Below are 12,500 nucleotides of genomic sequence, written 5' to 3' on the forward strand. Positions count from 1 at the left end.
AGATACACATACCATTCCATACAGATACACATACCATTCCAGACAGATACACATACCATACCATACAGATACACATACCGTTCCATACAGATACACATACCATTCCATACAGATACACATACCATTCCATACAGATACACATACCATTCCATTCCATACAGATACACATACCATTCCATACAGATACACATACCATTCCATACAGATACACATACCATACCATACAGATACACATACCATTCCATACAGATACACATACCATTCCATTCCATACACATACCATTCCATTCCATACAGATACACATACCATTCCATACAGATACACATACCATACCATACAGATACACATACCATTCCATACAGATACACATACCATTCCATTCCATACACATACCATTCCATTCCATACAGATACACATACCATTCCATACAGATACACATACCATTCCATTCCATACACATACCATTCCATTCCATACAGATACACATACCATACCATACAGATACACATACCATTCCATACAGATACACATACCATTCCATTCCATACACATACCATTCCATTCCATACAGATACACATACCATACCATACAGATACACATACCATACCATACAGATACACATACCATTCCATTCCATACACATTCCATACCATTCCATTCCATACACATACCATACCATACAGATACACATACCATTCCATTCCATACACATACCATACCATTCCATTCCATACACATACCATTCCATTCCATACAGATACACATACCATACCATACAGATACACATACCATTCCATACAGATACACATACCATACCATACCATACAGATACACATACCATATCATTCCATACAGATACACATACCATTCCATTCAGATACACATACCATTCCATACAGATACACATACCATTCCATACACATACCATACCATTCCATACAGATACACATACCATACCATACAGATACACATACCATTCCATACAGATACACATACCATTCCATTCCATACACATACCATTCCATTCCATACAGATACACATACCATACCATACAGATACACATACCATTCTATTCAGATACACATACCATACCATACAGATACACATACCATTCCATACAGATACACATACCATTCCATACAGATACACATACCATTCCATACAGATACACATACCATTCCCTACAGATACACATACCATACCATACAGATACACATACCATACCATACAGATACACATACCATTCCATACAGATACACATACCATACCATACAGATACACATACCATTCCATACAGATACACATACCATTCCATACAGATACACATACCATACCATACAGATACACATACCATTCCCTACAGATACACATTACGTTTCATACAGATACACATACCATTCCCTACAGATACACATTACGTTTCATACAGATACACATACCATATTTTCTGAGGAAGTGAAGAATTCAATAGTCAATTCTCATCTGCTTCTAATTCATCTTGTCATCCTGTTCATATGTAACAGCCAACTCTGTCTCCACTGACGTAGCAGACATAATACATTTGGTCACGAGACAGCGGAGTCTTGAAAACCATGTGCAGACCGTGCTGCACGTACAAACAGACGTACGCCCGGGCGGAAAAACAGCTGCTTTGAAATCTCCCAGAGCTGCGGTTTAGTTTGGAGCGGTCTCTCTCCTCCTAACATCACGATCATGGGCCCATATCCACAAATCATCTCAGAGTAGGATTGGTGATCTTGGATCAGGTCCCCCCCTGTCCATATAATGTTATCCATTGTTATATAAAAACCTAAACTGGTCTTAGATCAGTACTCCTCCTCTGAGACGCTGTGTGAATACCAAGAGGCTGTTGTACCATCTGGTGGTCTACTCCTCAAATGGACCCCTTTCGCTATTATAGTGCACTACTTGGCCCTATGGACCCTGGTTAAAAGTAGTGCACTTCATAGGGATTTAGAAGGCCATTTGGGAAGCAGAACTTGGTTTCACAAGAGATCACTTATTTGAACTTTTGGTTTCTCACTGGGTGACGTCACCTCGCCCAGGACATTTTAGATAGTCGGACAATCACAGATCACACCTGATGGTCCCTAATCTAGTGAGCAAAGCATCTATAGAGAATGGGGGCGTGCTCGGTCCTCTTTTTCCTGTAGTCCCCAAACATCTCCTTTGTCTTGATCACGTTGAGGGAGAGGTTGTTGTCCTGGCACCACACGGCCGGGTCTCTGACCTCCTCCCTATAGGCCGTCTCGTTGTTGTCGGTGATCGGCAAATTTAATATGTTTAATATGTAGAATATGTATAATATTTAGAATCTATGGAATCTGTAGAATATTTAGAATATGTAGAATATGTATAGTATAATATATATATAATATGTGGAATATATAGAATCTGTAGAATATATAAAATCTGTAGAATAATTAGAATATATAGAATATGTAGAATATATAGAATCTTTAGAATAATTAGAATATGTAGAATATGTGGAATATATGGAATCTGTAGAATATATAGAATATATAGAATCTGTAGAATATATAGAATATATAGAACATGTAGAATATATAGAATATGTAGAATATATAGAATATATAGAATATATAGAATCGGTAGAATATATAGAATATGTAGAATATGTAGAATATGTTTAATATGTAGAATATGTATAATATATAGAATCTATAGAATCTGTAGAATATTTAGAATATGTAGAATATGTAGAATATGTAGAATATAGAGAATATGTGGAATATGTAGAATATTTACAATATGTAGTAAATATAGAATCTGTAGAATATGTAGAATATATAGAATATGTAGAATATATAGAATATTTAGAATATATAGAATATGTTTAATATGTAGAATATGTATAATATAAAGAATATTTAGAATCTATAGAATCTGTAGAATATTTAGAATATGTAGAATATATAGAATTTGTAGAATATGTATAGTATAATTTATAGAATATGTGGAATATATGGAATCTGTAGAATAATTAGAATATATAGAATATGTGGAATATATAGAAACTGTAGAATATATAGAATCTGTAGCATATATAGAATATGTGGAATATTTAGAATATTTAGAATATGAATAGTATAATATATAGAATATGTATAATATATAGAATCTGTAGAATAATTAGAATATATAGAATATATAGAATCTGTAGAACATATAGAATATTTAGAATAAGTAGAATCGGTAGAATATATAGAATCTGTAGAATATATATAATATATAGAATCATTAGAATATTTAGAATATGTAGAATTTATAGAATCTGTAGAATATATAGAATCTGTAGAATATATAGAATATGTGGATTATATAGAATCTGTAGAATATGTGGAATATATAGAATCTGTAGAATATTTAAAATATATTGAAACTTTAGAATCTATCAAATATGTAGAATATTTAGCATGTGTAAAATATATAGAATACGTATAATATATAGAATATGTATAATATATAGAATATTTAGAGTAAATAGAATATTTAGAATGTATAGAATATATAGACTATGTATAATATATAGAATATGTAGAATATATAGAATATTTAGAGTATATAGAATATTTAGAATGTATAGAATATATAGAATGTGTAGAATATTTAGAATATGTAAAATATATAGAATATATAGAATGTGTAAAATATATAGAATATTTAGAATGTGTAAAATATATAGAATATATAGAATCTGTAGAATCTATGGAATGTGTAGAATCTTTAAAATATGTAGAATATTTAGAATGTGTAAAATATATAGAATATGTAGAATTTTTTGAATCTGTAGAATATATAGAATATGTAGAATATATAGACTATGTAGAATCTATGGAATATATAGAATCTATAAAATATGTAGAATATTTAGAACATATAGAATATATAGAATCTATTGAATCTGTACAATATGCAGACTACATAATATGTAGAAGTGTCTTGGTAGAGCAGTGTCTTGGTAGAGCAGTAACCTGGTAGAGCAGTATCTTGGTAGAGCAGTATCTTGGTAGAGCAGTATCTTGGTAGGGCAGTGTCTTGGTAGAGCAGTATCTTGGTAGAGCAGTATCTTGGTAGGGCAGTGTCTTGGTAGAGCAGTAACGTGGTAGAGCAGTATCTTGGTAGGGCAGTGTCTTGGTAGAGCAGTAACGTGGTAGGGCAGTATCTTGGTAGGGCAGTGTCTTGGTAGGGCAGTGTCTTGGTAGAGCAGTGTCTTGGTAGAGCAGTGTCTTGGTAGAGCAGTAACGTGGTAGGGCAGTATCTTGGTAGGGCAGTATCTTGGTAGGGCAGTGTCTTGGTAGGGCAGTGTCTTGGTAGGGCAGTGTCTTGGTAGGGCAGTAACCTGGTAGAGCAGTATCTTGGTAGAGCAGTATCTTGGTAGGGCAGTATCTTGGTAGGGCAGTGTCTTGGTAGGGCAGTGTCTTGGTAGGGCAGTATCTTGGTAGGGCAGTATCTTGGTAGGGCAGTATCTTGGTAGGGCAGTGTCTTGGTAGGGCAGTGTCTTGGTAGGGCAGTAACCTGGTAGAGCAGTATCTTGGTAGAGCAGTATCTTGGTAGAGCAGTATCTTGGTAGAGCAGTATCTTGGTAGGGCAGTGTCTTGGTAGAGCAGTGTCTTGGTAGGGCAGTATCTTGGTAGGGCAGTATCTTGGTAGGGCAGTATCTTGGTAGAGCAGTATCTTGGTAGGGCAGTATCTTGGTAGGGCAGTATCTTGGTAGGGCAGTATCTTGGTAGGGCAGTATCTTGGTAGGGCAGTATCTTGGTAGGGCAGTGTCTTGGTAGGGCAGTGTCTTGGTAGGGCAGTAACCTGGTAGAGCAGTATCTTGGTAGAGCAGTATCTTGGTAGAGCAGTATCTTGGTAGAGCAGTATCTTGGTAGGGCAGTGTCTTGGTAGAGCAGTGTCTTGGTAGGGCAGTATCTTGGTAGGGCAGTATCTTGGTAGGGCAGTATCTTGGTAGGGCAGTATCTTGGTAGAGCAGTATCTTGGTAGGGCAGTGTCTTGGTAGGGCAGTATCTTGGTAGGGCAGTATCTTGGTAGAGCAGTATCTTGGTAGAGCAGTATCTTGGTAGGGCAGTGTCTTGGTAGAGCAGTATCTTGGTAGAGCAGTGTCTTGGTAGAGCAGTAACTTGGTAGAGCAGTGTCTTGGTAGAGCAGTGACTTGGTAGAGCAGTGTCTTGGTAGAGCAGTAACTTGGTAGAGCAGTGTCTTGGTAGAGCAGTGACTTAGTAGAGCAGTGTCTTGGTAGGGCAGTGTCTTGGTAGGGCAGTAACCTGGTAGAGCAGTATCTTGGTAGAGCAGTAACTTGGTAGAGCAGTGTCTTGGTAGGGCAGTAACTTGGTAGAGCAGTGTCTTGGTAGAGCAGTACCTTGGTAGAGCAGTACCTTGGTAGAGCAGTGTCTTGGTAGAGCAGTATCTTGGTAGGGCAGTGTCTTGGTAGAGCAGTGTCTTGGTAGGGCAGTAACCTGGTAGAGCAGTATCTTGGTAGAGCAGTGTCTTGGTAGAGCAGTGTCTTGGTAGAGCAGTGTCTTGGTAGAGCAGTGTCTTGGTATGGCAGTAACTTGGTAAAGCAGTAACTTGGTAGAGCAGTGTCTTGGTAGGGCAGTAACTTGGTAGAGCAGTGTCTTGGTAGAGCAATGTCTTGGTAGGGCAGTAACTTGGTAGGGCAGTGTCTTGGTAGGGCAGTAACCTGGTAGGACAGTAACTTGGTAGAGCAGTGTCTTGGTAGAGCAGTGTCTTGGTAGAGCAGTGTCTTGGTAGGGCAGTGTCTTGGTAGAGCAGTGTCTTGGTAGGGCAGTAACTTGGTAGAGCAGTGTCTTGGTAGAGCAGTGTCATTTTGGCAAAGTAGTTTAATAAATAGTATGTACTGTATGTACACACACACACACACACACACACACACACACAGACACACACAGCAGCGAAGAATGTGTGTGTGTGTGTGTGTGTCTATGTGGAGAGTCAAAGGGAATAGTCTCTAAGGTGCAGATGAACAGCAGGTCTGATCCGGTAGACAGCTAGGGTTATCTGTTCAGCAGACTAATGGCCTGCTGGTAGAAGCTATCTCGGAGCCTGTTAGTCCGAAGCGCGACACTCCGATACCGTTTGCCAGATGGTAACGTAGTGAACAGTCCGTAGCTCGGGTGACTGTAGTTCTCGACGATCTTCCTGGGCCTTCCTGAGACGCCTGGTGTAAACGTCTTGTAGGGCAGGGAGCTCACTCCCAATGACGTACCGGGCTGTCCGCATCACCCTCTCGTGGTTGAGGCCGGTGCAGTTGCCGTACCAGGCGGTGTTGCAGCCAGACAAGAGGCTCTCAATGGTGCATCTATATAGATGTCCTTGAGGATCTGAGGGGCCATGCCAAATGTCTTCAGTCGCTGTGATGTGTCCCTGTCAAGTCCTCGCTGATGTGCCCGCCAAGGAAAGCTATTGACCCTCTCCACTGCAGCCACGTCAATGTGGATGGGGGCGTGTACCCCCCTGTTCTCTGTAGTCCACCATCAGCTCCTTGGTCTTGCTGACGTTGAGGGAGAGATTGTTGTCCAGACAACACACTGCCAGGTCTCTGACCTCCTCCCTATAAGCTGTCTCAATGTCGTCACTGATCAGGCCTGCCACTCTCGGGATGTCAACAAACTTGATGATGGAGTCGTGTTTTGCCACGTAGTCGTGGGTGAACAGTGTGTGTGTGTGTGTGTGTGTGTGTGTGTGTGTGTGTGTGTGTGTGTGGGTGTGGGGTGGGGTGTGGGTGTGGGTGTGTGTGTGTGTGTGTGTGTGTGTGTGTGTGTGTGTGTGTGTGTGTGTGTGTTGATTGGTGTGGCTCTCATTCCAGCATCTTAGCAGTCTCATCTTCCACCTCTTTTTATTGGTCAGCCCTGTTGACGGTTCCAGAGTACTAACCAATCAGAATGCCCTCCCCTGGGACTGGAGACCAGAGTACTAACCAATCAGAATACCCTCCCCTGGGACTGTAGACCAGAGTACTAACCAATCAGAATGCCTTCCCCTGGGACTGGAGACCAGAGTACTAACCAATCAGAATACCCTCCCCTGGGACTGGAGACCAGAGTACTAACCAATCAGAATGCCCTCCCCTGGGACTGGAGACCAGAGTACTAACCAATCAGAATGCCTTCCCCTGGGACTGGAGACCAGAGTACTAACCAATCAGAATACCCTCCCCTGGGACTGGAGACCAGAGTACTAACCAATCAGAATTCCCTCCCCTGGGACTGGAGACCAGAGTACTAACCAATCAGAATGCCCTCTGGGACTGTAGACCAGAGTACTAACCAATCAGAATACCTTCCCCTGGGACTGTAGACCAGAGTACTAACCAATCAGAATGCCCTCCCCTGGGACTGTAGACCAGAGTACTAACCATGTGGTTTGGTTCCTTCAGAATGCCCTCCTCTGGGACTGGAGACCCTGAAGATCGATGACTTTCAGCTCCATGCCTCTACGATGAGACGTTACGGGCTGGGAGCACACAGAGGACGACTTAATATACAGGTAGGTCAGGAATAGAGACGTGGGTCAAGGATAGGGAAGTTTTGTAAAGAATAGAGTTTAGTTGAACTGTGTGGCTCAGTTGGTAAGAGCATGGTGGTTGGTTCAATTCCCACAGAGATCACATATGGATGTAGACTACTGGTCAAAAGTTTACAACACCTACTCGTTAAAGTTTTTTTTCTTTATTTTTACTATTTTCTACATTGTAGAAAAATAGTGAAGACATCAAAACTATGAAATAACACATATGGAATCATGTTGTAACCAAAAAAAGTGTTAAACAAATCAAAATATATTTTATATTTGAGATTATTCAAAGTAGCCACCCTTTGCCTTGATGACAAATTTGCAAACTCTTGGCATTCTCTCAACCAGCTTCACCTGGAATGCTTAAGTCACACTAGACATTTCACAAAGTGAACAGTTCAAGGTCATGGGTACAAAATGCAGCTTTAGTTTAATAGGATACTGGTTGACCTGCCTTGAGTTAGTTACTTTAATGCTCTGCCTGTTTTGAATGACTTGGTTCGTTGACTGTACCAAATACATTGAGCAGCTGGAAGGCCTGAGGATCAGAAAAGGCCAACAGCATCAAGAGTTCAAGCACCATTTTTGGAAGATGATCATGAACCCTTAGAAAGAAAAGAGCTTTCTAGAACTCAAAAGGAATTAATTTAGGGCTAGGAGTCCGGTGAAACTGGAGGGCGCGCAATTCAAATAAATAATCATTAAAATTATGAATATTAAACATTTAGGAACATACAAGTGTCTTATATCGGTTGAAAGCTTAAATTATTGTTAATGTAACTGCACTGTCCGATTTACAGTAGCTATTAAAGCGAATGCATGCCATGTGATTGTTTGAGGACGGCACCCCACATCAAAATATTTTTCTACCGGCACAGGTTTCATAAATTCACAAATAGCGATTAAGTATTCAATTACTTTTGAAAAATCTTCCTCTGATTTGTCATCCAAAAGGTCCCAGCTATAACATGTAGTGTCGTTTTGTTAGATAAAATCCGTCTTTATATCCCAAAAAGTCAATTTAGTTGGCGCCATCGATGAGTAATCCACTCGTTCAACATGCAGAGAAAGGAATCCGAAAAACTACCCCTAAACTTTGTTAAAACAAGTCAGAATACGTTTATATTTACTCCTCAGATACCCTAAAATATAATCAAACTATAATATTTCTTACGGAAATAAGTATGTTCAATAGGAAACCGATTTTAGCAGGTGTGTTCTGTCTTCCTGGCGAATTTCCAAGACTGTGTCCCTGTACTAAAACTGATATTTCTTCTTAGAATTTTAGACATAGGAATTGCGTCCAGAGAGCTCATTTTCAAAATGACCTCATACTGGCCATTCTAAGAGGAAGGTCTCTCAAAAAAAGATTCCAGTTGGTTTTTCTTTGTATTTTCTCCAACCATATCTATTGTGTTATAGTCTCCTACATTATTTTAACATTTCTACAAACTTCAAAGTGTTTTCTTTCCAATGGTACAAATGATATGCATATCCTGGCTTCAGGGCCTGAGCAACAGGCAGTTTACTTTGGGCATGTCATTCAGGCGGAAATTGAGAAAAAAGGGGCCTAGCTCGGTAGTCTTCATAGATGTCGACAACTAGTTTTTTGGCAACCCTGTTATTGAAAGATATCAACGTCAATAAAATAAATATTGACTCGACACAGTTCTACGTGGGTGGGCGGAATAGTACCGGTCGATCCAACTCAATTTCAGTGTCCAATATGGCTTCCATTAAACTGGGGGTCCATTATTATATGGCTGCCATTAAACTGGGGGTCCATTATTATATGGCTGCCATTAAACTGGGGGTCCATTATTATATGGCTGCCATTAAACTGGGGGTCCATTATTATATGGCAGCCATTAAACTGGGGGTCCATTATTATATGGCTGCCATTAAACTGGGGTCCATTATTATATGGCTGCCATTAAACTGGGGGTCCATTATTATATGGCTGCCATTAGACTGGGGGTCCATTATTATATGGCTGCCATTAGACTGGGGGTCCATTATTATATGGCTGCCATTAAACTGGGGGTCCATTATTATATGGCTGCCATTAAACTGGGGCTCCATTATTATATGGCTGCCATTAAACTGGGGCTCCATTATTATATGGCTGCCATTAGACTGGGGGTCCATTATTATATGGCTGCCATTAAACTGGGGGTCCATTATTATATGGCTGCCATTAAACTGGGAGTCCATTATTATATGGCTACCATTAAACTGGGGGTCCATTATTATATGGCTGCCATTAAACTGGTGGTCCATTATTATATGGCTGCCATTAAACTGGTGGTCCATTATTATATGACTGCCATTAAACTGGGGGTCCATTATTATATGGCTGCCATTAGACTGGGGGTCCATTATTACAATTATTATCCCCAAACCTCATAAAGTGAACAGAAAAGTCTAAATGGGATCCTTGGAACATCCCAACTCTGACATCACCCCACTTCAGTTGAACATTTAAACGGCTAAGTACTGGTTAAGGTAAAGGTTAGGGTTAATGTTAAGGGTAAAGACTTCCCAATGATTCCAGATAGCACTAACCTAAAGTGAACTGGTATCTGGGGGAAGAGGTATTTCCTGTCAGGATATGAAGAGGAGGACTGCGGTTCAGTCTTCCTCATCATCATCTGGGTTGTGTCCTTAGATCAGAGTCTGTAGTACACCCATAATGACTTCCACACACACACTTCCAGACAAACAAACCCTTTGTTATGGTGTGTTTTTGGCTGTGTGGTAACGTAGTGTGTTGCATTAGGGGATTGTGCAGGATAATGTCTCCAATCTGGAGAAGAGAGAGAGACAGAGAGACAGAGAGAGAAAGTGTGCAACCACAGCAGCAAGATTTATGACCTGTTGCCACAAGAAAAGGGCAACCAGTGAAGAACAAACACCATTGTAAATACAACCCATATTTATTTATTTTCCCTTTTGTACTTGAACTATTTGCATACCTTTATAACACTGTATATAGCCATAATGTGACATTTGAAATTCTCTTTATTCTGTTGGAACTTTGGCGAGTGTAATGTTTACTGTTCATTTTTTTGTTTATTTCACTTTTGTTTCTGATCTATCTCACTTGCTTTGGCAATGTTAAAACTTCTTTGGGATCGGTGTCCCTTCCACGGGACGGTTGAGCTAACGTAGGCTAAAGCGATTAGCACGAGGTTGTAAGTAACCAGAACATTTCCCAGGACATAGACATATCTGATATTGGCAGAAAGATTAAATTCTTGTTAATCTAACTGCACTGTCCAATTTACAGGAGCTATTACAGTGAAATAATACCATGCTATTGTTTGAGGAGAGTGCACAATTTGAACATGAAAAGTTGTTCAATCGCACTGATTGATTGCTTTCATTTTACTGCTGCGACTCTTTCATATTCTTGCTTGTGCCTGTGGTTTTTCCCCGTTAACGTTACGCCCGCAGAGATGTTTGTAATAACCTGTCGAACACACTCCGGTAACGGCTGAAATGGGCTCCTTGGAATACATTGTGTTTCCGTTGCATCTGTCAGAACGCTAAAGCTTCGTTAAGAAAGAAAGAGAGAGAAGAGAGATCACTATATTTTGATGGGTGTTCATTTTTTGTGGAATTTACAAATTAGACGTTTGAAAATGAAAGGAACTTCCGAAATTGAAAACTGGCATTATAGTGATATTATGTCTGATCTCACAACCAATGTAAAGTCTGTATAGAGGTGTAATCTAGAGCCAAGCTGTAGATTTATAATCTGAGTGTATCCAGTTCGTGACACACTTGTTGAATTATGCAACAGAACATGACAACAACAGTTATTAATGAGTCAGTCTAGACAGAGCAGGTGAGTGCAGGTAGGTCTAGACAGAGCAGGTGAGTGCAGGTAGGTCTAGACAGAGCAGGTGAGTGCAGGTAGGTCTAGACAGAGTAGGTGAGTGCAGGTAGGCCTAGACAGAGCATGTGAGTGCAGGTAGGCCTAGACAGAGCAGGTGAGTGCAGGTAGGTCTAGACAGAGCAGGTGAGTGCAGGTAGGTCTAGACAGAGCAGGTGAGTGCAGGTAGGTCTAGACAGAGTAGGTGAGTGCAGGTAGGCCTAGACAGAGCAGGTGAGTGCAGGTAGGCCTAGACAGAGCAGGTGAGTGCAGGTAGGTCTAGACAGAGCAGGTGAGTGCAGGTAGGTCTAGACAGAGCAGGTGAGTGCAGGTAGACCTAGACAGAGCAGGTGAGTGAGGGTAGACCTAGACAGAGCAGGTGAGTGCAGGTAGACCTAGACAGAGAATTCACATAAAACACTTAGGTCTTAGGTGGAAGGGCATCATTACAGTCCCATAGCCTTGCCTTAGCCTAAGGAAGCCATTGTCTTGCTCTGCTAGGCCTCTGGGAGTAACCACCCTCTGCAATGTGTTAGAACTATTTATTACAGTTTATAAACTACTTGGAAACCCTTTCTAATCCTCTACTAGGCCTCTGGGAGTAACCACCCTCTGCAATGTGTTAGAACTATTTATTACAGTTTATAAACTACTTGGAAACCCTTTCTAATCCTCTACTAGGCCTCTGGGAGGAACCACCCTCTGCAATGTGTTACAACTATTTATTACAGTTTATAAACTACTTGGAAACCCTTTCTTAATCCTTTGCTAGGCCTCTGGGAGGAACCACCCTCTGCAATGTGTTAGAACTATTTATTACAGTTTATAAACTACTTGGAACCCCTTTCTAAATCCTTTTCTAGGCTGGCCTGTTTGATGATGACCTGTATGATGGAGGCTGGTGTGCTGGGAGGAACGACCCTCTGCAGTGGTTGGAGGTGGACGCCAGGAGGCTGACCAAGTTCACAGGGGTCATCACACAGGGAAGGAGCTCTCTCTGGTCGTGAGTATCAACTCCTTATGGTCCTACTGTTTATC

General features: G+C 40.6%; 1 protein-coding gene across 1 annotated transcript in view; it reads left to right on the top strand.

The window, feature by feature from the left end:
• Positions 1–12,500, top strand: part of cpxm2 (carboxypeptidase X (M14 family), member 2) — an 86,722-nt gene that overhangs the window by 22,065 nt on the left and 52,157 nt on the right. The window contains exons 3-4 of the mRNA XM_071394699.1: positions 7,449–7,558; positions 12,326–12,465. Coding sequence (XP_071250800.1) covers positions 7,449–7,558; positions 12,326–12,465 — 250 coding nt within the window. The remainder of the gene's footprint in view (positions 1–7,448; positions 7,559–12,325; positions 12,466–12,500) is intronic.

The sequence above is a fragment of the Salvelinus alpinus genome, chromosome 3 (genome assembly GCF_045679555.1).
Source record: "Salvelinus alpinus chromosome 3, SLU_Salpinus.1, whole genome shotgun sequence".
In the NCBI taxonomy this organism is placed as follows: Eukaryota; Metazoa; Chordata; class Actinopteri; order Salmoniformes; family Salmonidae; genus Salvelinus; species Salvelinus alpinus.